Genomic DNA, 24357 nt, shown 5'->3' with positions numbered 1-24357 from the left:
GACCCAACTGGGTCCTCTTTTGCTGGATATGATGCAAACTGCTACTGTTAGTGGCTCTTTTCACAGAGACGTGAGCACTGCTATCATTTCCCTTTCACTAAAAAAAGATAAAGATCCTAAAGGTTCAGGCCTGGGAAACTATGGCAGATTTGGTTTGAATGGGGTTCTTAAGGTTCTTATAGGAGGGTTGTGGAAGGGAGGGGGTAGCCACCTGGGAGAGGGAGGGGAGGGTGGGAGTGGGTGAAAATAGTAAAATGAGGAGTTCATATGTTCGTGTTTTTGTTGTATTTCTGTGTTGTTCTGTGTACTTCCAATAAAAACATTTGATCACAAAAAAATAAAGAAAACTATGGTAAAAATCGTTTTCTAATAGCGATAGTGCCCTTTCTATGATGGCTCTGCCATGTGATAGTTGACCTTGACTTTCGTTAGCACCCTCGCCTTCAGCTTGGGATGCATAACTCAGCAGCAGTGTGGAGTAGTGGTTAGGGCTCTGGACTCTTGACCGGAGGGTCGGGGGTTCAATCCCCGGTCGGGGACACTGCTGTTGTACCCTTGAGCAAGGTACTTTACCTAGATTGCTCCAGTAAAAACCCAACTGTATAAATGGGTAATTGTATGTAAAAATAATGTGATATCTTGTAACAATTGTAAGTCGCCCTGGATAAGGGCGTCTGCTAAGAAATAAATAATAATAATAATAATAATAATAACTCCCATCTCGGTCAACTATCACACAGTAGAGCCATCATCGACAGGCACTATTGCTTAAATATGTTTACTTTTCCTGGTTTTAGTCAGAATTCTGAATGAGCTGTAAGCAAGACTCCACACCTTTTGGGACACCAGAGAGAAGTGCATTACAGTAATCAATTCTAGATGAAACAAAGGCATGCATTAGTCTCTTGGCATCAGATACAGAAATAATTGGTCTAAGTTTGGCTATATTTCTCAAATGGTAAAAATATACTTTTGTAACTTCCCTAATATAAGTCTCAAATGATAGATCAGGATCAAAGATGAACCCCACATTTTTTATTTCTAGTTTAAGATGTAATAAGAGATTACTACGGTTGGGCTCCCACATCCCACATTTTTTAGTTGGTTCTGAGAGCCCACTAGCATAACCTCTGTTTTATCTGAATTTAGCATTAAATAATTCTGAGACATCCAATATTTGGTGTCTGTCAGACAAGCAGCAAGAAACTCTCCAGCAGAAGTATTTCCTGGCTTTAGCACATAGCAATGGAAGTTCACACTGTGTGTGCGGATAATATCACCTAACAGTAGCATATATAATGAAAATAACAAAAGACCTAGAATAGAGCCCTGTGGAACACTGCACACAACTTCAGACCTTTCAGATTTTGCCTCCCCAATAGAGACAAACTGAAATCTATTGGAAAGATAAGATTTGAGCTAGGATAGGACAAGGCCAGACAGTCCCACTGTGTTTTCAAGATGATTCAATAAGATGGAGTGGTCTACAGTATCAAAGGCAGCAGTTACATCTAAAACAACTAAAACTGATTTAATGCCCAAGTCAGAGCTCATACATATCACTGATGCATATCAGTAGGTTTCGGGTAAAGATCTGTTTTAATAGATCCTTGATCAAGTTTAACCAAGGTATTTCAGATTCTGTCCACTGTAGATCCACCAAAATGTTAGGGTTGATACTATCTGCTACTTTATGAAACTAGAAAAGAGATTCTGCTCCATATTCCAAATATGTCATCCACATATCTTATGTATTCTGAAGGTTTCTTGTCTAGTTTACTCAATAACAAATCCTCCCATTTACCCATATATGTGCTTATAATGCATGCTTAATTTTGAACCTGGTTGGAAGGGGCATATTCATTATCAATAAACAACAACTACGAAGCATAAAATAATACTGAAATTGGGATTGTGTCTGGAACAGCAGCTCTTACAGACCCTAAGGTCAAATTCTCTTAAGAAATCGGCTGTTAAAAATGAACACAATCCTATGATTCTTTCAAGTCTACTTAGACATTGTGTAGTACTGATAATGCTGATTTCCCAGCATTATAATGCATTACTTTAGTTGCCAGTAAACAATATTGTAGAATGCATTCTTTCACTTTTTTTCTTGATTATGTCATTCTTATTTATTATAACAGAACCTAGGGATAAAACCTGTGTAACCTGAACAAAAACAAACTGACTGTGTTTAAAAAGCCATGCATTTTTCTAAATGCCATGGACCTGCAGTTAATATTTTATTTATATAAACACCACAAACTTTAAATAAAAAACAGATATTTTTCTCCCAAACAGACTTTTGGTGAATACACTGCCTACACAATTGCAATACCTTGTGAGAATCCTCAGTGAGAACTTATTTTGTACTTTTAATCAAATTAAATACATACCTTTAACACAATAGACAATCCATTTGGATTGAGAACTATCTCTGAACTTTAGCCTAAATGAAAGGTCATGCATCATTTCCAGAGAGGTTTTGCTTGAAGCCCATTTTCATATGAGTTTGACTACTGCACAAGACATGAAGGAAGAATGCATATTTTGTGATGAAGCTGTTAGCCATAGGGGTTATCAAAAAGGTCTCATCAAACAAAGTGTACAGAACCAGAAAATATGCATATAGCACATACTCGAGGCAGTAACACATTCCCTGAAAGAGAAGACGACCACCATAACATTACTTATGGGATATGCCTCCTATTGGCAGGTATTCACTGAGCTCATTATATCAGAGCTGCTGATAGGCCCCTTCCTGGGGTGAAGTCCTCAATCCCGCCTCCCGAGGGATTAAACAGTCAGCCCATGGAAACCAAGTTCTCTTTTTGTATCGAACCCATGAGGGCGACTGATGCAACTGTAAGTAACCTAACGTTTCCTTTCAATTCGAAGATGAGCACCAAAACATTACTTATGGGAAAGTATACCAGAGCCGTCGCGAGGTTGAAGGAACGGCAGCATATGAGGGATGCATTAGAACAGCATAACCCAAGGTTAGTAGTGCAAGCATGCAGCTTCAAGGACCCTCGTGCCTAATGAAGGCAAGAAAGGATCTATCACATTAAGGCGACAGAACCTGGTGAAAGTATGCAATGTAGCCCAGCTAGCCGCAGTACAAATATCGAACAGTGAGGCCCCTCTGAAGATGGCCCAAGATGTAGCCAACCCTCTGATACAGTGCTCGGCTACCCACCCAGGTGGAGGCAAGCCGACATTGTCAAACGCAGTCGAGACTGTGTCCACAATCCAGTGCGACAATCGCTGCTTCAAGAGGGGCTGTCCTAGGGTCCGTATACCATGACAGACGCAGAGCTCTTGTCCTATCCACATAGCACCTCAATGCCCGCACTGGGCAGAGTGGAAGTTCAATCTCCTATCCTTTTCTGAAAAAAACGGAGGCGGATAGAAAGACTCCAATTCCACAGACTGGTTCATGTGGAAGGCTGTGATGGCAAAGAGATGGACTTGGGCTTCCCCGAAGTGTTCCCAAATGCGTTGCACCACCTGAGGGTGCAGTCGCCATTCTAATGGTTGAGGACCCTCCCTGGAGAGGAGGTCCGCTGCCCAGTTCATCATTCCCAGGAGATGGACAGCCTGGAGGGAAAGTAAGTGCCTCTGTGCCCACATCAACAGCCGAAAGGCTATGCGGTGTAACCCCTGGACCAAAGCCCTCCCTGGTGGTTCACGTACACCACTACTGACAAGTTGTCCGTGCTGGACCGGAGCAAAGGAAGGAAATGTTGAAGCGCGAGGTGGACCGCTCTCAGCTCCCGCGCACTTATGTGCAGGGATGTCCAGCGACCCGACCAGAGTCTGCGGACTCTTCTGCCTGCCCAGACCGCCCCCCAACCAGAGTTGGATGCGTCTGTCGTCACCAACTGATGGTTGTGTATAATTCCCATCCTTACGCGTTTGCTCAGGTAAGAGGCTTGCCTCCACCAGCGTAGGGCTTCCCAGCATAGGCGAGATACGGTCAGCTGACGGTGTCTGTCGCGCTTGGGGTGTAGCCAAAGGCACTGAACCACGCTTGGATCGGGCGCATGTGGAGTAACCCCAGTTGGGTGGCTGATGAGGCTGTGGCCATCAGACCCAATAGTTTTTAACACAATACCAAATGTACTGTGTACTTCAACAGATGCTCGTCACAATCACTATATGGGCCACTGCTCCTTCCTGCGACTGGGACAGATCGGCCAGTCATCCAGTTAGTTCATGACCCTGATCCCTTGCAGCCACAAGGGAGCTAGAATGGCATCCATGAACTTTGAAAACATGCGGGGGGCTAAGGAGAGGCTGAATGGCAGCATGGAAAACTCGAAGACGCTCCCCTGAAAGGTGAAGCGGAGATACTTCCTGTGCACTGGACTAACATGCCAGGGGCTCCCAACGCCACATACGGCTCAGCTGTGCTAGCAGGGGACTTTGTGCAGGATGTGCAAGAGTGGAATTTAGCCATGCTTGATGTCTGTATGGCCCCAAGGACACTGCTTAAACACTGGATGGTGTAGATCTGTGTTTTGAAGCACTCAGGCACCAAAGGAGAAGCACTGAGGACACTGAGTGAGGTAGAATACAGTACTGGTGCACCAAAGAATCGAGGCACCCAGTGCAGGTGTTATTGACATGCTGGGGCGCTAGCACCGAGGCATGGTGCGTCTAAGCATTGAGAGGCGCCTAGCCTTAACTGCATGTAGTCAACACAACCCGGGGTAGCGCATAGCATACACCGGGGTGGATACACAGGCTCGAGTGGCTGCGGTAGGCAATCAGGAGAGCAGTACAGGGGAGCGCACGGTGCTGCATTAGGGTGCAGTGTGACGATAACCTGGTTCTGGACCGCGTGCAGTCACACAATGAGGAAGTGCGTAGCGTATACCGGAGTGGAGCACAGGCTCAAGGAGCTGTGGTATATTAGACAGGAAGAAAAAGTGTACTGCTTTTTTTTTTTTTTTTTTTTAACTGCAAAGGCAGTAATAGGAAAAAAATATAGGCTTACACACAGCAGTTCAGCTATGGGAGAAACAGTCACCACGCCAGGCGGGTCAGCTTTAAATTTGTATTATTATTGTTATTACCAAGTGTGCCGAGTAGGATATATATATATTTTTTTTTTAACTGCAAGGCAGTAATAGAAAAAACACATACACACACAACAGCAAAGCTGTGAGGGTAAAATAGCAGGCACCATGGCAACGCGGGTAACTTATTTTATATTTTTTTTTTTAAAAATCTAACAGCGCTTAATTTAAGTAGGCGGGCTGAAACAAGCTACAAGGCAGTAAAAGAAAACCACACATACACTTACACAACAGAAAAGCTGTGAGGGTAAATACAACAGACATCACAGTAATGCGGATGAACTGAATTTTTAAGCACACCAAGAGGGCTGGCCGAGACAATCCAGTGGAGTCATCTCCACAGCGGGGTGTGGCAGAGCCGGAGTCCGGTGGAGGATCAAGCGTCACGTTTTCTTTCTTTTTTTAACTGAAATAGGAGAGGAAAACACAAAACAGCGAGTGCTGTAAGGTTAGAAGAGCAGACTACAATCGCAAAGCGATGTAGGCTGTTGAAAAGAAAAAGAGTAAACACAGCGCAGTTGTGCAGCATTTATAGCTGAGTCCACAGACGCAGAGTTTCTGATTCCAGGGAAGTGGCAAGCCAGCTTCCAGCAATAAAATTGCAGGGGAACTCCAGAAAACTCGAGTGAGAGCTGTTTCACACAGGCTTGATCCCAGCAACTGGACAAGGGTGTCTGGCCTGGACTACGTGCAGTCACACAACTGGGGCAGCACGTAGCCTGCAGCGGAGTGGTCTACAGGCAGAGTGCATCAAGGCACCGTGTGCACCTAGTGTACTGAGCACCAAGAGCGCTATGAGCACCGGGTTACTAGACACCTGTGCCTATTGAGCACTGTGCGCACCGAGTATCATGTCCACTGAGTGCCCCGAGGACCATGCATGGCATGTACTGTGCACAATGAGCACCGTGAACACCAGGCACCGTATTCACCGTGTGCACTGTGCACATCGAGTGTACTGAGCACTGAGGGCGCTATGCGCACCGAGGTCCGTGTGCAGGGGTGCCTACCCAAACCGCATGTGTCACACACCTGGTCAGCGCGCAGTATACACCAGGGAGACACACAGACTAAAGCCGTGGCGGGCAAGTTGAAAAACAACAGGGGGGAGAACACACTTTTTTTTTTCAAAGGCCCCACACACCTGGTCTTTTTTCCTTGATACGGTTTCAGCACTGGAAGGTATTAATTTTACACATTTTCCTTAGACAAGGCACCCCTATTTTGAAGGAAATTGAAAAATTTGAAAAATTTGAAGGAAATTGAAAAAAAATCTTTTAGTGCTAGTATATATATCTTATTGTTATTATTATATATATATATATATATATATATATATATATATACAGTGCCTTGCGAAAGTATTCGGCCCCCTTGAACTTTGCGACCTTTTGCCACATTTCAGGCTTCAAACATAAAGATATGAAACTGTAATTTTTTGTGAAGAATCAACAACAAGTGGGACACAATCATGAAGTGGAACCAAATTTATTGGATATTTCAAACTTTTTTAACAAATAAAAAACTGAAAAATTGGGCGTGCAAAATTATTCAGCCCCCTTAAGTTAATACTTTGTAGCGCCACCTTTTGCTGCGATTACAGCTGTAAGTCGCTTGGGGTATGTCTCTATCAGTTTTGCACATCGAGAGACTGAAATTTTTGCCCATTCCTCCTTGCAAAACAGCTCGAGCTCAGTGAGGTTGGATGGAGAGCATTTGTGAACAGCAGTTTTCAGTTCTTTCCACAGATTCTCGATTGGATTCAGGTCTGGACTTTGACTTGGCCATTCTAACACCTGGATATGTTTATTTGTGAACCATTCCATTGTAGATTTTGCTTTATGTTTTGGACCATTGTCTTGTTGGAAGACAAATCTCCGTCCCAGTCTCAGGTCTTTTGCAGACCATCAGGTTTTCTTCCAGAATGGTCGTGTATTTGGCTCCATCCATCTTCCCATTAATTTTAACCATCTTCCCTGTCCCTGCTGAAGAAAAGCAGGCCCAAACCATGATGCTGCCACCACCATGTTTGACAGTGGGGATGGTGTGTTCAGGGTGATGAGCTGTGTTGCTTTTACGCCAAACATAACGTTTTGCATTGTTGCCAAAAAGTTTGATTTTGGTTTCATCTGACCAGAGCACCTTCTTCCACATGTTTGGTGTGTCTCCCAGGTGGCTTGTGGCAAACTGTAAACGACACTTTTTATGGATATCTTTAAGAAATGGCTTTCTCCTTGCCACTCTTCCATAAAGGCCAGATTTGTGCAGTATACGACTGATTGTTGTCCTATGGACAGAGTCTCCCACCTCAGCTGTAGATCTCTGCAGTTCATCCAGAGTGATCATGGGCCTCTTGGCTGCATCTCTGATCAGTCTTCTCCTTGTATGAGCTGAAAGTTTAGAGGGACGGCCAGGTCTTGGTAGATTTGCAGTGGTCTGATACTCCTTCCATTTCAATATTATCGCTTGCACAGTGCTCCTTGGGATGTTTAAAGCTTGGGAAATCTTTTTGTATCCAAATCCGGCTTTAAACTTCTCCACAACAGTATCTCGGACCTGCCTGGTGTGTTCCTTGTTCTTCATGATGCTCTCTGCGCTTTAAACGGACCTCTGAGACTATCACAGTGCAGGTGCATTTATACGGAGACTTGATTACACACAGGTGGATTCTATTTATCATCATTAGTCATTTAGGTCAACATTGGATCATTCAGAGATCCTCACTGAACTTCTGGAGAGAGTTTGCTGCACTGAAAGTAAAGGGGCTGAATAATTTTGCACGCCCAATTTTTCAGTTTTTTATTTGTTAAAAAAGTTTGAAATATCCAATAAATTTCGTTCCACTTCATGATTGTGTCCCACTTGTTGTTGATTCTTCACAAAAAATTACAGTTTCATATCTTTATGTTTGAAGCCTGAAATGTGGCAAAAGGTCGCAAAGTTCAAGGGGGCCGAATACTTTCGCAAGGCACTGTATATATATATATATATATATATATTATATATATATATATATATATATATATATATATATATTAGTGTTGTCAAGAGATTAAAAAAAATAATCACGATTAATCTTGCGATTACATTTTTTTATCTCAGTTAATCTTGGTTTAAATCACATATTTAATTGATACAATTACTGCATCCATCTCATTTGTTTGTTTTATTACTGATGCTATTATTATTATTATTATTATTATTATTATTATTATTATTATTATTATTATTATCCTCCAAAAAACAACCCAGCATAAAAACCCTATTTTCCTATTTCTGGATCCTCTTTATAGTTTTATATTTATTTACAATCCAGCATCGTTCTTAAATTGTTTGAACCAACTGCTAAATCACAATGGAGTCATTGCCGTTTAATTAATAATAATAATAATAATAATAATAATAATAATAATAATAATAATAATAATAATAATAATAATTTTTATTTATCTTTTATTAATAACTTGAAAATGCCTAAATAAAACAAGACACACTGAGTAACGGTTATATCCTCCATAATTGTAAATATTATAGTTTAAAAATAAATGTGGTGATTGAAAAAAACAAAGCTACAATGTTAATGGGTCTGCAGTCGGTAGCTATCCAACAGCACTGGTTATAGTATCGTACTAACTTAATTCATGGGTTTGCAGCGATCCTGAATTTCTAAAAGAGTACTTTGTTGAAACCGACAGGTTTTATTGGTTGTTAAATTGTTAAAAAAAACTGCTGCTGGTGAACCTCACAAATCCCCAGGTGGCGGCGTGCAGGCACCCCCGGGCGGCGCTGTGCAAAACACACACAAACACCACAATATTTACAGGGTGTGTCTTACTCTGCCACACCCTCCAATTAGTTAATCTTGGATAAATGACAATATAATATACTGTCTTGCATAAAACAAAACAGTTTTATTTTCCCCCATAATCTTAAAGACACTTTGCAGAAAGGTTTTGGAGAGTAAAAAGACTAGTGTAGTGCACACAAGTGTTCTCATATTTTAAAATCTAAAAAACTATGCCATATAAAGATGGGTATTTTGTACCAAAATCACAAGAATGCAAAATATACATATATACACGGTCTTGCAAAGTGAAATCCGAAAATGAATATAAGCTTTGTATGCTGGTAAAACAATTAATATACTGTTAGAAATCACAGGCTATGAGAGAGTGCCCTATAATGTAATTGATAAATTAGATCTTTTAAACTGCATATGGCAGCCATCTGTATATTTGACAGCCAGTGCAGTATTTGCTAATAGGCTTAGAGTGAAGTCTTAAACTGAAGTGCTGCCTGTTTATTGTGGCCACCTGTCGAGGCAACATGTTTCCTCAGTTCAATAAATGAAGCAACCTATTGTGAATTGACCTGAATAAAAATAAACTCTCTGAGAGGTCGCTCTCTGTCCTAATATGAACCTGTCTTTAGGTTTCAATGACATAGCTCTATTTAATATGGGCCGCATTTGTCATATATGAGGTGTAAATACCACATACCATTTGTTTTTGTTGTTTTTTTTTGTCTTAGTGTATACAAGCAATTCTGGACTTAGCAGTTCTGATAGTATAAGTGAGAATGGTAAAATATATCATATATAAGCCCATTCTGAACATCATGTGCATTAAATACATTCTCCATGTTTATATCGCCAGCCTACTGATCACCCTACACATCCCGTATCTCAACAAATTGACCTGACTTTAATCTAATATAAGTAATCTGTGACTTAACTAAATGCTTTTCTGTAAAATAGGCTATTGTCCTTATCATTGATTATTGTTATTATCATTGTATGATATTTGGCATTTATACATTCACCCACAGTAAATACCAGTATTTCTAGCAAACCAAAAAAAAATAAAAATCTGAAACAATTCCTAGAACACTGAACTGAAATATAGTTCAAGATGACCTACGCAAAGTGTCAACATTTGACATTTGCAGGAGTCTAGAATTTGTGTGGAGAATGTTGGCCACCTGCCTGCAGGATTAGGAAAATCCTACTGGCTAGAAACAATTGCCATGGGGACCGCAGCTTGCGTCTCAGTCTTGTCAATCCTGCTTGACAGGTGAAGGTCACAGTCAGCAGTGTAAGCCCTGTGAAACTTGCAATGCAAAATGCTGCAAAGCTTACATTACTATGACTTGGAACTGATATATAGAAAAGTAGTATACAGATACAGCGGACACACATATACACAGACCTCATGGTATAGACTGACACACAGAAAGAGTGGTTGTATCAGTATAGATTTTTTGTTTTTGTGAAGCTGTACCAATGGTACAAGATCATACCAGATCTGCATTATATCAACATTGACACTTAGGGGGTGATGTAAGGCTACGCGCAAAGTGAGTTGCGGGTACAAACCCCCATAATGCTGCCATAAATCGTGTTTAGCCGCCATAAAGTGTGATTTTACCTGTCACTAAAAATGCGGCGTATGTAAAGAATGGTGTTCACCTGGCGTTCTGCAACCGTTATCAGATTTGCACTTTGCCATCATTAATTCATTAAAATGATATTGAAATGCATTCAAATAAAGAAAAGAGCATGGAATTGGGCGGGATCTGGACACTAAGCGGGCGCAAACATTATAATGTGATGTGATGTAAGGTGTTGCACTTAGGCAATTGCTGACCCTTCAAAAACTTTACACCTGTTCTTACAAGGTGCAAACCATTGTAGAAGCGAGTAACTAAGAGCTGTATAAAAGCACACACCTGCAGAGACCTGTCATTGGCTTCAGGATGGTTGCTGTGATACACTTCCTGATGCGGCAACACTTGGCTCTTGTTGAGGAGAGACTGGAATACATTCGGAGGAAAAGGGCAAGACAAAGAAGTCCCAGCATATTCAATCCCAGGGTCACTTTGTTTGGGATGCCGGAGGATGCAGTGCTAAAACATTATCGTCTCACTCCGCAGGTCATCCTTGACCTCATAGCTGAATTGAGGGATAAGCTAGACCCCAGTGTCAATCTAGGGACCGCTATCCCTGCACATGTTAAATTGCTGTGTTCTCTTCAGATCACAGTTGGAATGTCTGGAGGGATAGCCCAATCCACCTTTTCAGTGCTAGGCACATTTCTGGATGTCAAACTAAAAAGTGCAGGCCAATACATATAATTTCCTAAGGATACTAGCATAATTGATGTTGGCTGAGGCTTTTCCAAACAACTTTGTTTCATCATGCTTAGTGACGTCAGCCGTAAGGACTCTCAGCTCCTTCTCAAGAAAACGTTTTTTTCTTTTCCATGCGCCAAGAGGACTTTGCAGCCCTTCATCTGACAGTTTTTTTGGTTTGTATTTTCGTGTTCCACAAATGTCATACAGCGACTACTGCTCTCTGTACTCCTAACTGCAAGTGCGACCACTAAATAGACTGATGGGCTCATGGAGACACTCATTATCATAATTGCGGATCGTTATTTGTGTGTGTTGAGTAATTTGCATTGTTCTTAAGCTTACGTACGGCGCAGTGCAAAATAATTGCCTGGCTGCAATGCAATCTGTGGCTCTGTTTATGAAACTTTGTTTTTGCAATGTTGGAACACAATATTTTGGTCTGCTACAACACAGAAACATATACAGTAGTTATACAATTAGACAGTGAAGCAGTAACAAAACTGCAAGGAAGGCAGACATTACGCTGAAAAGAAGACATTAGTTTTAATTCCCCAAAACTAAAAACTCCTTTAAACTTGTGCTGAACTCTGAAACCAATAACGTGAGTAATAGCTATGTGTTTATTTGTGGCGATGGGGATAGGAGTGAAAATGTTGCTCTCAGCCCATACAGTATGATAATGGCAGGGACAGAGACTCAGACACAGAAAGCTGCAAGGTTAAATGCGCTAATGCGCTTTTTAATCAAAATAAAAAGCACAAGGGCCAAAACAAAAGGTCTTTCATAAACAAACAGCACAGCACGAAACACTGAACACAGCCCTCCACCTCTATCACCAACAAAAATAGCCCCTTTCCTCTAATACCCGTGATCACCCTATGGCTGTGGCTTTATTATTTAATCACTTATTCAATTCACGGCTCCAGCCACATTCCCATGTGTTTCTACAGGGAGAAATTGTACCCCTCTCCCTGCCAACCCTTTATTCCCCACACCAACACATAAAATAATTGACTACCCCTGATCTAATGGATTTATTTGTATGTACAGTATTTATTAGGATGAAGTATTAACAGTATGAAATATTGATGTAATATACGACCTGTAATTTTATATACACTTTTGTAATGCATAATGTAGAATGGGAGTAAGTGGAAATTTTTCTTCAATGATCTAACTTTACTTTACTGGATTGTGCTTGATTCTTGTGTAAATTATTGAATTCTCTCTAAATTTGTAGGTAAAAAAAGAGAGCTACTATTTAGGTCTCAAATATACCAGATTCTTTTGCATCATATGTGGATATTTAAGTGTCTACATTTAATTACGTTGTAGATGGGGTGAACACTCACTTAGATTCAGATGCTGACTAAAATATTTGATAATAAAAAATGTATTATTTTATATTTTGCGGCACTTCACTCAGATGGCTGAAGCTGAAAATATACAGTTGGAACGTTCCAATATTAAACTAAAATACTGTAAGGAGTGCCCCAGAAATGCACATAAAAGTTTTGTGCCTTTTACATTTGGATAGTCTATAGTTATGTTTGGTGTCTTTGGTACGATATAATGCCCATTATATATTTCATTTGTATGTTGTGTTATTGTTTTTTAAATGTGGATCTTCATGCGCACTGTATAAGAACTTTGAAGCTGTCTTTAAAAGGGCTTGCATAACCTATACTAAAGTTATACTACTGCAAGTTCTACAACACTTGAATGAATGTGTTCTTACACTATGTTATATGACACACCTCCTATAAGGTACCGTGTGAGAGACGCTGCAAAATACTCTGTGCTGCGCCTTGAATTTTCTTTTTATTACCAAGCAATTGGCAAACATTGTGAATTTTTGTTTTAATACCATAATATCACAATATTTATATATTTATATAAAAAATGACCACTCCATTAGGTGAGACCACTCCAATAGTTCACATATTAAAATACCAAAAGAAAAATACCAATTTAGACTAAGATCCAGTGGCGTAAGTACCGACAGTCCTGTGCACCCATTTTAGTCCTTAATTTAACACTTTTTGAAACCCTTTTAAATCAGCATTGTAATGATTTGGTAATACAATTACTGACTATGGAGTTACAGGTTACAAAATCCTGAGGACACAATTTGCCATCCCAAAAGGATTAAAGGCCATTTCACAGAAAAAGAAGTGTGAATTTGTGAGCACAGCACAGTGATGTTACTTCAGTGTAGACTCAGCTAAGTTAAATTTGTCAATTTCTTCAAACAAGTCTCAAGAGTCTAAACTGCTTGGTTTGAACAGATGGAAAGCATTTGAAAAATGCTCTGCTTTTCTTTTTTTTTGGCACAATTTTGTTTTTACAATGGTACAGCAATACTGTACATTTTACTCAGGATCACTTTGATTATCAGCAAGAAATATGGTATTGAGTGTAACAGAGGTATTTTTCTAAATTAATTCACTCCATAGGCAAGTCAGTTTGGCATACAGTATCTGTCTACCATTTTGCAAGGATCCTTGTAGTGATGTAATTTATTTTGTATGCAGTTGCTTTACCAAGTTCATCCGATTGCACTGTTCTACAATTTTTGCCATCCTAACTACACTAGGATAAACAACTTCACAAGTGCAAAGCAATGATCCAACTCTTCTTTGCCGTTTGCATGTTATTTATGGAAGGAACCAGGAGCCATAAATAAACACGCATACTGTTTGTGGGTGTGGGAAACTACTGACATGTAAAGAATATTGAACAGTACTGTAAAAATGACCAAAAAAGTGCAGCGGCCAAGAAATACATATTGAGTATTGTTAGAACCACAAAGTGAGCTCATCTGGATACTACAATTTGTTAAAAAGTAGACTTCCTTCCAGTTTTTAGTATGTTCTTTACATCTGGAACAAGTTCTCCCATTTGATTATAACATTTAAATTCCCCTTCTGGTAGACTCTCTCAATTTAATGAATCAATTATGTAATTTCACTGTCAGTCAGTGGCTCTATATACTTTAGTAACCTTCATTTCCCATTTTCTTTCTGCAGGTTGTTATTCTCCCTTACACACTATTCGTTTTGATTGTTGCATTCTATTTTTTTACACTTTGCTTTTTATTTGTGTCATAGCTTCTTTATGTGAATTATTTCCACTCTTTCTTCATTTTTTTAATTTAGCTTTTACTATTTGTTAGAAAGGCTCAGAAGCAAAACACAGTAATACAAATTCAACACCCACCACTGCCAAGCTGAATAGGCATAAACCACAGCTTGTATGGTTTTAAACCCCTTATATAGGGTAATACATCTTTGAATTTGTTACAGAATAATATTATTCTGCATTTTTTAGATTCAGTATACAAATAAAAGGATGGAAACATTTTATTTGTATATTGAATACTGCATGTTTCGTGTTCTATTGAAAGATAATTCTGCAAATGATCATTTTATTGAATGTTTAGTTGACCAACCTATTTACATTACCAGACAAACTAAAATACAATGACATGAGGTCCACAGAAAATCTTGTTTAAAAATATTAAGGCGATGATATTAAGATTGGCCACTTTTAAAATGAACGCTGAATTATACAATACAGACATTCTAAAAGCAATTGTTACCGTAAGTGAGTACTCTTAAACATGTAGCCATTATACATTATTTACTCAGGAGCTTGTAACTCAGGACTTGGGAAAGAATAAGTATGTTGCATAGGAAGAAATGTAGATGAAAAACAACAGCTCACATTGAGGTCAAACAAGTCTTCACAGTGGAAGGCAGCTGTGCCTTCGTCTGTTAATGACTTTGACTTTATTAGGGTGCAACAATTAATCAATGCATTGATTAGTGATAACCTGTCCTTACATTTCCCGAGTTTCGATTACATATTGATGGATCGATGCATCTGTTGCCGGTTTGCATTAAAACCTTGAGTGCTCTTCTTTTAGTGCTGTTACATTGATAAATGCCTATACGATAATCGAATAAGAAATTAGGTTGCCGATTGCACCACTAGAATTGACTAAAACCTACCAAAATACAAGTTAGCCTCAGAAAAAGATTGCTGAGTTAGAATTCTATAGATGCACACTTACCAAATGCCTTGTAGAACTCCTCCTTTGACAAATGCTTATCACCATTGTAATCATCATATTTCAACAGATCAAACAAAGTGCACTCCGAGAGATCCTTAGCCAGTCCTTCTTGTTTTATTACCTAATATGGAAGAAAAAAAAGCTTTGTTAATGGCTATATCAATTGTACTATACATTTGGATTGCTGTAAATCCTGAGAAATTAATCAACATTGAAACTTGCTTTAAAAGAAAACTGAGACAATTATTATGAAAAGTACATTAATATTGTTGTTGGCTGATCCTGTGTGTGTGTATATATATATATGAGTCACACAATGAGTCAGTAAGTGAGTCAGGATTTGAACTGGGGACCTCCTGGTTACAAGCCCTTTTCTTTAACCACTGGACCATACAGCCACTTTACTTTTCGGTAATTAGTGCTGTCAAGTGGATAAGGAAGCACTGCTACTACATATAAATTTCCTATTATTAACAATAGAGTGTTTTGTATACCTGTAATATTTAGAGATGCCACTATATAGACCAGGGATTTTCTAACTGAAAACCGAGTAAAAGGTGAATTGCAAAGAAGAAAGAAAACCTGTACTGAAGAGAAAGAAAATATTTAGGGTTGTAAGGTTGTTCGTATCATGGGGTTTGGGTCGAAATCTGGAGTTACAGCACGATCAAGGGTATAGACAATACAAAACCAAAAATATTGTTAATACATTCCCATAACCTAAATTAAACACGTGCCACAAAAAGAGGTATTTACGAACAAAACCTTTTTATATTTTTTTACAAATAGCCCTTAATGTATTTTGTCTGTTTGTATTACAAGACATGTTTATCACCAAAACAGTGAAAGACCATTTTTTCCAAAATTGTCTGGGGTTTGTCTCGTAAGGATGTAAAGTCACCATTGCTTTGAAAACTCTCACAAGGTTGTAGCAGGTAACTTCCTAATGAGCACAAGGGGTCCATAATGCTCATGTAATAAAGAGTTAGAATCCTTTCTAAAAACATCTTTGTGTATTGCAGACTTCAGGCTATACAGTTAGACTGGATTACTAAAAGTGCGGTAGCATTTGAATGTTTCTTGTTTTCAAGTACATATTACCTATTACATACTTCCATGCATATTCTTTAAGTAACACTACTCACCTGTGACAGTTCGTTGCTGTCAACAAGACCACTGTTGTCCGAGTCAAAGTATTTGAACATCAGGTCTACCAGCACTTTCTTCAGGGACATTTTGTCTTCATTTTCCCCCACATTTTCTTGTCTGACATACTTCTGGTTCTGCAGATCAAGCATCTTATTTTTTAGTTTGCCATAGTCAGTTATCCTGCATTTGTCACCTGAAAAAAAAAAAAAAAAAAGTTTTACTTCCAGCACTATTAATTCTATATTTCTGTAATTTTTTATTTTTTTTTTTTATCTCTATAGAGACTCTTTCAGGGTATTTGAAACACAAAACACAAAGATAAAATAGCAACTTATTAAAAATAAACATCTTTACACATAATGTTTAAAAATCAAGCACAATATGATTTACTAGTTTGTTACATACAAAACAATTACAACTTCAAGGAAAGTATCAATCAAAAGTGAACACTGACATTTTGTTCATATATTAGAACAATGTTTGGGTGAAACTTGTTGAAACCAACCATTAACTCTGCACTATTTAATAATACAAACAACATCGGACAAGATAAAGTAGAAATCGTCAGATACACTGGTTCAAACAATAACTGAAACCCAAGATCATAAGGGAAAGTGTCAAGTCAACCTGCAGAGAAAGTCATGCATTGGACTTAAATACTCATGTTAAATACAAATTGACCATATTTACCATTGTTATTTATTTATTTATTGACATTTGACTTTTATTTGGCATGGTAATTAACACATTGTGCTACTTAAAGAGTAAGTAGCGGGATTCCAAAAAATTGTTATCATCCTGACAACTTTTTACACTTTTACACTTATAACGTCAAGGTTCGATTGAAAATAACATTGGTAGAGTCACATGACGAATGTGTGAGGGACGCAGCAACTGTGTTGAAAACTGGAAGAAAGTGGGTGGCAAAGGAAACTGTGGAAGATGCAAAGGCTACCCTTCGTAGCAGTGATATCATGGGGCAAGTACAGCATGGAAGAGGAGGCCTTGGTCTCAGTTCAGCTCCTCCTACATGGCACAAAGCAGCCCCAGCTCAACGGAGGAAGCTGGTAGTCAACGAGGTGCAAAAGCAGGAGGAGAGGATGACATGCGTAAAGGCAGTTTCCCAGGTAAAGCAGGGAGAATGGATGAGATGGGAGTGTGGAACAACGCAAGATTGGCAAGGGAGATCTATGGACAATGGAATAGAGCAGGATCATGTCAACATATGATGTTCTATCATCACCACAGAACCTTAATCTATGGTTAGGAGAGGATCCGTGGTGTCCTTTGTGTTCATTGGCAGCTACCTTATGACACATTTTGACAGGATGTAAGGTGGTTCTTAGCCAAGGACGCTTTACTTGGCATCATGACCAGGTGCTGCGATGTTTGGCCTTAGCATTGGAAGACAAACGCAACATGACCAACAGGTTGCCATCCATGCCAGCAATATATGCCACACGAAGAACAACATTCCTTCACCCAGGGGAGCAATCTCCAAGAAAAGGTAGTAAAACCAAAACTCGTCTAGGACAACTGGAAGCTGCTAGAGACTGCAAAATGCTGGCAGATGTTGGACAATGGCTTATTTTCCCACCTGAGATTTGCCACTACTAACCTTCGACCTGATATTGTCTTGTGGTCTGGATCAGCACGCCTTGTTCACCTGGTAGAGTTAACAGTGCCATGGGAGGATGCTGTGGATGAGGCATATGAAAGGAAGAAACTTTGGTACATTCAACTAGCTGCTGAAGCGGAACAGCTTATCTGAAGCAGCACAGAGGAGCAGCAACTGGCTCTGGTTGAGACGAAAAGATTCTGGTTGGGGACCTCAACCATAGTAGAAAGACAGCAACATTGATGTAAAGGAAGGCAAGTAAGCTGGGCTTAACAGTGGGGGACGGAGGGGGTGATGCTGGGGCGCCAGAATCACTGTGTTGTGTGCTAGTCGATGAAACACCAAGGATGGAAAGTGCCCACTTGAAGACCCCAGAGAAGTACCCTACTCAGCTCAGTCCAGACAGTTGTCATGCTGATGCGCTAGGGAGGCCGCACTGTGGTTTTGATCCCTGGAGCCAGCATTGCAGCTGTTGTGTGTGCTGATGTGCCAGGGAGGCAAAATAGGCTGATCCCTGGAGCCAACATTACACTTCAGCCATCGATACCAGGCAGAAGGATATCTTCATCATCAGATGGAAAAAAAAGCAGATGGATCACTGAACGAATGAAACTGAACTTTATAGTGGGCTAAGAGAGGGAAATTAATTTCAAAAACTGTGTTAAAGTAACGTAAGGTTACTCAAGCAAAACCCTCAAAAGTGAGGAAATTGCGAGTTAAAGGTTGACACGCAACCTTAACTCTGCAACATTATGTGTATGTGTGACATCACATATAACATAACTAATCATATGAAAAATACTCCCCAAAGACTGGCACAGGAGCATAAAACTGGAAAATCGTTCACCATAACTTTGTCCCAAAGCATCTGGTAGTTGATTAGTGTAATACAGACGGAGAAAGCTGTCCTTCCACATCAGTAATAGTGATTAAGATCACCAGTGTCCGTGGAGTTATAACGGACTAGCCAATTTTCAAATTATTACGGATTGAAGGTGAAAGAACGAGAAAAATAAGTATCAACTGTGAAACATGATTTTAAAATAGACATTACAAAGTTATTAAATCCATTAAAAAAAACAGCAAATGGTATGAACGCAACAAATTTATTTGTATAATTAGCATACTAAATCAATTGTCATTACAACTGTTCCACCAATTACTTTTGGACATAAAAGAAATAATGTCCCAGTATATGTATAAAACATTTGCAAAATAGTCTTAAAAAGATTAAAAAGAACATTAAAACAGAAAAAAAACACTAAATAAATTAAATAAACACACAAACTACTTTTCTTATATGAAGACATACATACACTGGAAATGATATTCTTTAGGCATACAAATTTATACTGCACTCAGATAAACAAAGACATTAGATATAACAGATATTTTTTTATGTAAAATTTGTAAATAAAAAATTATAAATACATATATCATATAAAGTGACCAAAGTATTGTACCTTCTGTTACTTATGGGAGACTGAATATATAGATTAAATGTCAGTACTTTGTATTTCAACCGTGGTTATATTTCTTCACTGAGTAGCAGCACAAAGATGGAACCTCCCTCCCCAATTTTAAGAACATACATTTTAGCAGACCCACCCAGGTTATGTTATGTTGTGTTTTTTTTTGGACGAATGAAGGTGGACACAATCACCCTCATGGAGTGGTTCCTCAAAAACAAAGGGGAACCCGAGCAGCCGGTCACTATGGCCATTAACATTTTGGAGCAGAGTAACTTCCCAACCAAATGCCCCCTCCCAGGAATGGAGGATGAACCACTGCCGGAGGGCCATTGGGATGCTTCCCTTCGCCTTCTCAAGGTACTGAATTGGTGACCCACCTGCGGGGAGTGTGTGAACTTCCCGGTCAACTGCCCCCTCCAGGAGGAGGGGGAGGAGGAACAGTGGCCGGAGTGCCCCGCACTGAGGTCAGTATTGTCGTTGCCTCCATCACCAGAGGGAGACTACCTACAGCTCCTGAATCCACTGCCAGAAGAGCAACCACTACCTCCACCACCAGAGGGAGAGGAGTTGCAGCTGCTTCTACCTCCACCACCAGATGAGCTGCAGCTACCTCCACCACCAGAGGGAGAGGAACTGCAGCTGCTTCTACCTGCAACGCCTAGGGATGCCAAGCCTGCAACGCCTGGAGATGCCAAGCCTGCACCGCTTGGGGCTACCAAGCCTGGACTGCATGGGGGTGCCAAGCCTGCACCTCCTGGGGCTGCCAAGCCTGCACCGCCTATGGTTGCCAATTCTGCACCCCCCGTGGATGCCTGTCCACAATATTATCTAACAATAACTTCCATTTATTATACTTTATATCAATAACTCGTATTGTATAACAAGAACTCTCATTTCAATCAATTAACTCAAAGTAAACAACTTAATTGTATCAACAAGTATGTGGTAAAAAAACATAACTCATAGCATAACCTACTTTACAGCATGTTGTAATATAGGTAATTTGATATTTTTATTTCAACCTGATATTCTGTCAACAGATAGTGAAAACAAACTGGGGACCTCTGACACCACTTTGCCAATTACTGTTGGTGGAATGGCTTGAAACAGTCAATGTGCAGTCCAACATGACATTTGCAACATGCAACTTTAGCCTTCTTGCCGCAATGAGCACACCTTCTCTGCGTCTGATTTGTTTTTGGGTAGTGACCTTGTTCATCCCGTCGCACAGCTTTGGGCACTTTCTCCTTTCCTTGACGTCCTGCAGTTAGTGGCCGACCAATGCCAGGAGCATTCCTCGCCGCAGCTGAAAACTTTAGCCTGTACACATTTACCACTTCCCTTTGAAAAGCCAGCAGGTCCAGGGATCTATTCTTGTGCCCTGCAGAGTTCCTATACAGAAGGCATGCATTCTGTATGGCCACATCAGGCATGAACATAAAGAAGGGCACCCACCACTTCTTTGAGCGGATGGAAATTCTGTAGTAGCTAATGTTTTGGTCCATTCTATCAACTCCACCCATGTTGTAGTATCGAATTACCTGTGGCTCATCAACTTCAATCACATTTTTCTCAGCCTGAGAGTAGCGCTTTGCCTTTCCAATAGGCATTACTGGCTGACAATGCCATCGTGACCACGCTGTTACCATTCCATCATGTTGCTTTCACACGATTGGTAGAATTGGTGAATATTCAGACACCACAGCTTATAACCAAACTGGACTGGTTTGATTTTCATGAACTGTTTAGCTGAGTGCTTCCCATAATAGGGAATCATGGCTTCATCTATACACAGATTTTGTTCAATCTGGAAGGCCTTGAGGAATCTCTCATTCATCATTTCATAGAATGGCCTTATCTTGCCAAGCATGTCTCCAACAGGTAGTCTGCTGTTATCAGCAAGGTGCAAATATCTGAGGATCTCTTCGAATCTATCACTTTTCATCATTTGTGAGACTGCAACATATTACATACATCTTCACTCTGTTATATTACCACAGAAAAAAACCTGTATGCATCTGTGCCTGGCGTCTGATATATGGGACGCTACAAAAACAATGCTCAGTTTAGACAACATGCAATTTTTTTTTATAAAATGATTATGTACAGCTACGGCACACCCTGACCAACATAAATTCATGAAAAAATAAGAATGAAAGATAATGGCTAAATAGATTTACATCAATATCTCCAAGCTATCGCTTCTTTGCGTTTTTTGCTCAATTTGAAAGATTGCATTTGATGCCGAGGGAAGAAAAAACCTGGCAGCCAAATAATAAAAGCAGGAATAATAGAACTATAAGAGGGGAATATTTTACAGGTTTCATTATTTCATTTCAGTGAACACACACCCGAGGAGATGCACACTTTCACCCCGTCCCATATATGGGACGCTAGGCATTAATGGGTTAAGATTTAAATTTTTACTCATTTTCTTCATTAATTCTAAAAGAAAATACAAATGTTGGGGTATAAAACAGCTCCAGTGGACTGAAATTAGTTGAAGCATCCTCACACAGCGCCTTGTGTTATGGGCGTGCGTCTTTCACCTGATGAAAAACCAACACCTCTCATACACTCGAATTTACACGCAACAAAAGCTGACATTAAAATCAAAACATTAAAACTATAAATCCAATCAAGGTCCAACCACTGTAGGAAATTAAGACAGCAGACAGCTGCTACCTTGGCGCCGGGTACTATAGCTTTTAGTTTCTTCTCCAGGTCTGCTGAAAATGTACATTATAATTTGCATTGTACACAGGGGCAATATTAATGTTTTGACCCCTCTTTAAAATACTTTGAAAGACAGTTTGAAGACTTGGGGACAATGTCACAAAGTGTTTATGTTCCAAAAGACATCACTCTATCCCCTACCATTGCTGAGATATTAATGGTTAAAAATCTGAGTTTAACATAGAAGTTAAGTTGAAACTAAAAGATTAAGGTAAATTGAACACCCTCTTGTGTCATAAAACCAGGTCAGGGTAATGTGTCTGTGTAGTATGGACATCTATTGTACAATTAACCATACAATATTGTTTGTATTTTTTAGTAGCAGATAAAATAAGGAAAATCAATTAGTAATTATACAACTGTACATTTCTCTTAATCACTTACTGAACAGTAGTATGTATGGTTATTTTAAAACTGTCAACAAAACAAACAAAAAAAGCACATACATAGATTTCTTGCTCTCTTAATAAGAATTAATGGATTTTTTAAAGGTAACATTCACTAGAATGGGGATACCTAACTCATTGTACTGTATAATTGTGCACAGGGCACATTAGAGAATGGATCGAACTGTTTAGGAATTCACATTTGATATAGGGGAGATATTGACATGTTGACTTTGATGGATAACAGGTACATAATACATGTTATCATAATCATTTTTATCACAAACGTGTGTGTCCATGGTATACAGTAGATCATCTTTTGAGAGGTAGCAAAAGATAATAATGCATTATTGTATTTTAGAAAGCAGAGATTGAATAGATGGTACATCAATAAACAGTATACTATAGAATTAATGTATAATTAATCATAAATAGATTATATATAAACAATAAATTCAAACATAAATGCTTACATATTAACTATACAAAGAAGTGCTTTTGAAAACAGCAAAAATAAAGTCACTTTCAGAATAAAATGTGGTCACACATGGCCTGTGTGTTATCCTCCTAATTTTCCTAACATTAAAGTATCTATACCTATACAATTTGATAAAATTTCCTCACAACCTGCAGCTAGATGTTTTGCAGGGGAGCTTTAGAGACAGGAATTTTAAGCGTTTAAATGTATAAACTCCAAAGAAGTGGTTAAACGTTGAATAATATGCTAGACGTATAACCGGTCATGTGACAAATTTCACCAAACACTTATTTTCTTATTTATTCATATTAGTCGTATCATAGCAGTGTGGCATATCGGAGGACGGTAGAACAAGGAGAGAAAGTAAACGTTATTGTGAGCACAGACAAACATAAAAGTGTGGATAAAAATATGCAGGAGGAGGAGGTGGAGGAGAGGGGGAAAAGGAAACAAAGAAAAAAATAATCAGTTGAAAAGAAATAGGAAAAGTATAACAGAAAGTAAAACTGAAGATGAAACGCAGGAAAGTAGGGGGAATGCTGAAAGTAATGTTAGAGAATATGTAGTAATTATGAAAGCTTTAGAGGAAGAAAAACCAATTGGAGAGATAAATCTGCTAAAAATTGCTAAGTGGATTAAAAGTGCGGTTGGGAACATTGAAAAGACAAAGAAAATTCAGGAAGGTGATTTGTTGGTAGTGTGTAAAACAAAGGCTGAAATGAAAAAAAATTGCTGGAGTTAAAAATGTTAGATAAAGTAAAAATAAAATGCCAGTTACCTAAAAGTAAGTTAACAACAAAAGGGGTAATTTATGGAGTTCTACAAGACATCTCAGAGGAAGAAATTAAAAATGAAATGAAAAAAGAAAGAGATTTAAAATTAAAAGGGACGGTGGTACGGTAACTACAGGTACTGTGATGTTAACTTTTGAAGGAGAAAACATTCTCACAATAGTAGCGTATTTATGAGCTTCCAGTCATTTATGGTAAAACAGTATATTCCAGCACCGTTAAGATGTTTTAAGTGCCAAAGATTCAGATGTGTGACAATGCCAGTAAACTGTAAAGAGGACAGAGAAAATTAAAATAGTAGTAAAGGCAGCTGAAAGACACTTGAAATTTAGCAAAATCAGACCAGAATCAGAGTGTGTACATGATGTGTTAATGAGAGAAATAAGAATGATTAGGTTAATAATAATGGTGTTTTTAATTGTACACTGGAATG

General features: G+C 39.1%; 1 protein-coding gene across 2 annotated transcripts in view; it reads right to left on the bottom strand.

Annotated features, from left to right (window-relative positions):
• LOC117421526 (follistatin-related protein 5-like) overlaps positions 1 to 24357 on the bottom strand; it is a 239073-nt gene that overhangs the window by 109926 nt on the left and 104790 nt on the right. For both annotated transcript variants that reach the window (XM_034036037.3, XM_059031278.1), the window contains exons 5-6: positions 16440 to 16636; positions 15295 to 15415 (exon numbers count right to left, since the gene is read on the bottom strand). In XM_034036037.3, the coding sequence (XP_033891928.3) occupies positions 15295 to 15415; positions 16440 to 16636 (318 nt within the window). The remainder of the gene's footprint in view (positions 1 to 15294; positions 15416 to 16439; positions 16637 to 24357) is intronic.

This window comes from Acipenser ruthenus, chromosome 1, assembly GCF_902713425.1.
Source record: "Acipenser ruthenus chromosome 1, fAciRut3.2 maternal haplotype, whole genome shotgun sequence".
NCBI classification, from domain to species: domain Eukaryota; kingdom Metazoa; phylum Chordata; class Actinopteri; order Acipenseriformes; family Acipenseridae; genus Acipenser; species Acipenser ruthenus.
Note: the sequence above shows the minus strand (reverse complement) of the source record. Positions and strands in the feature narration are given on the sequence as shown.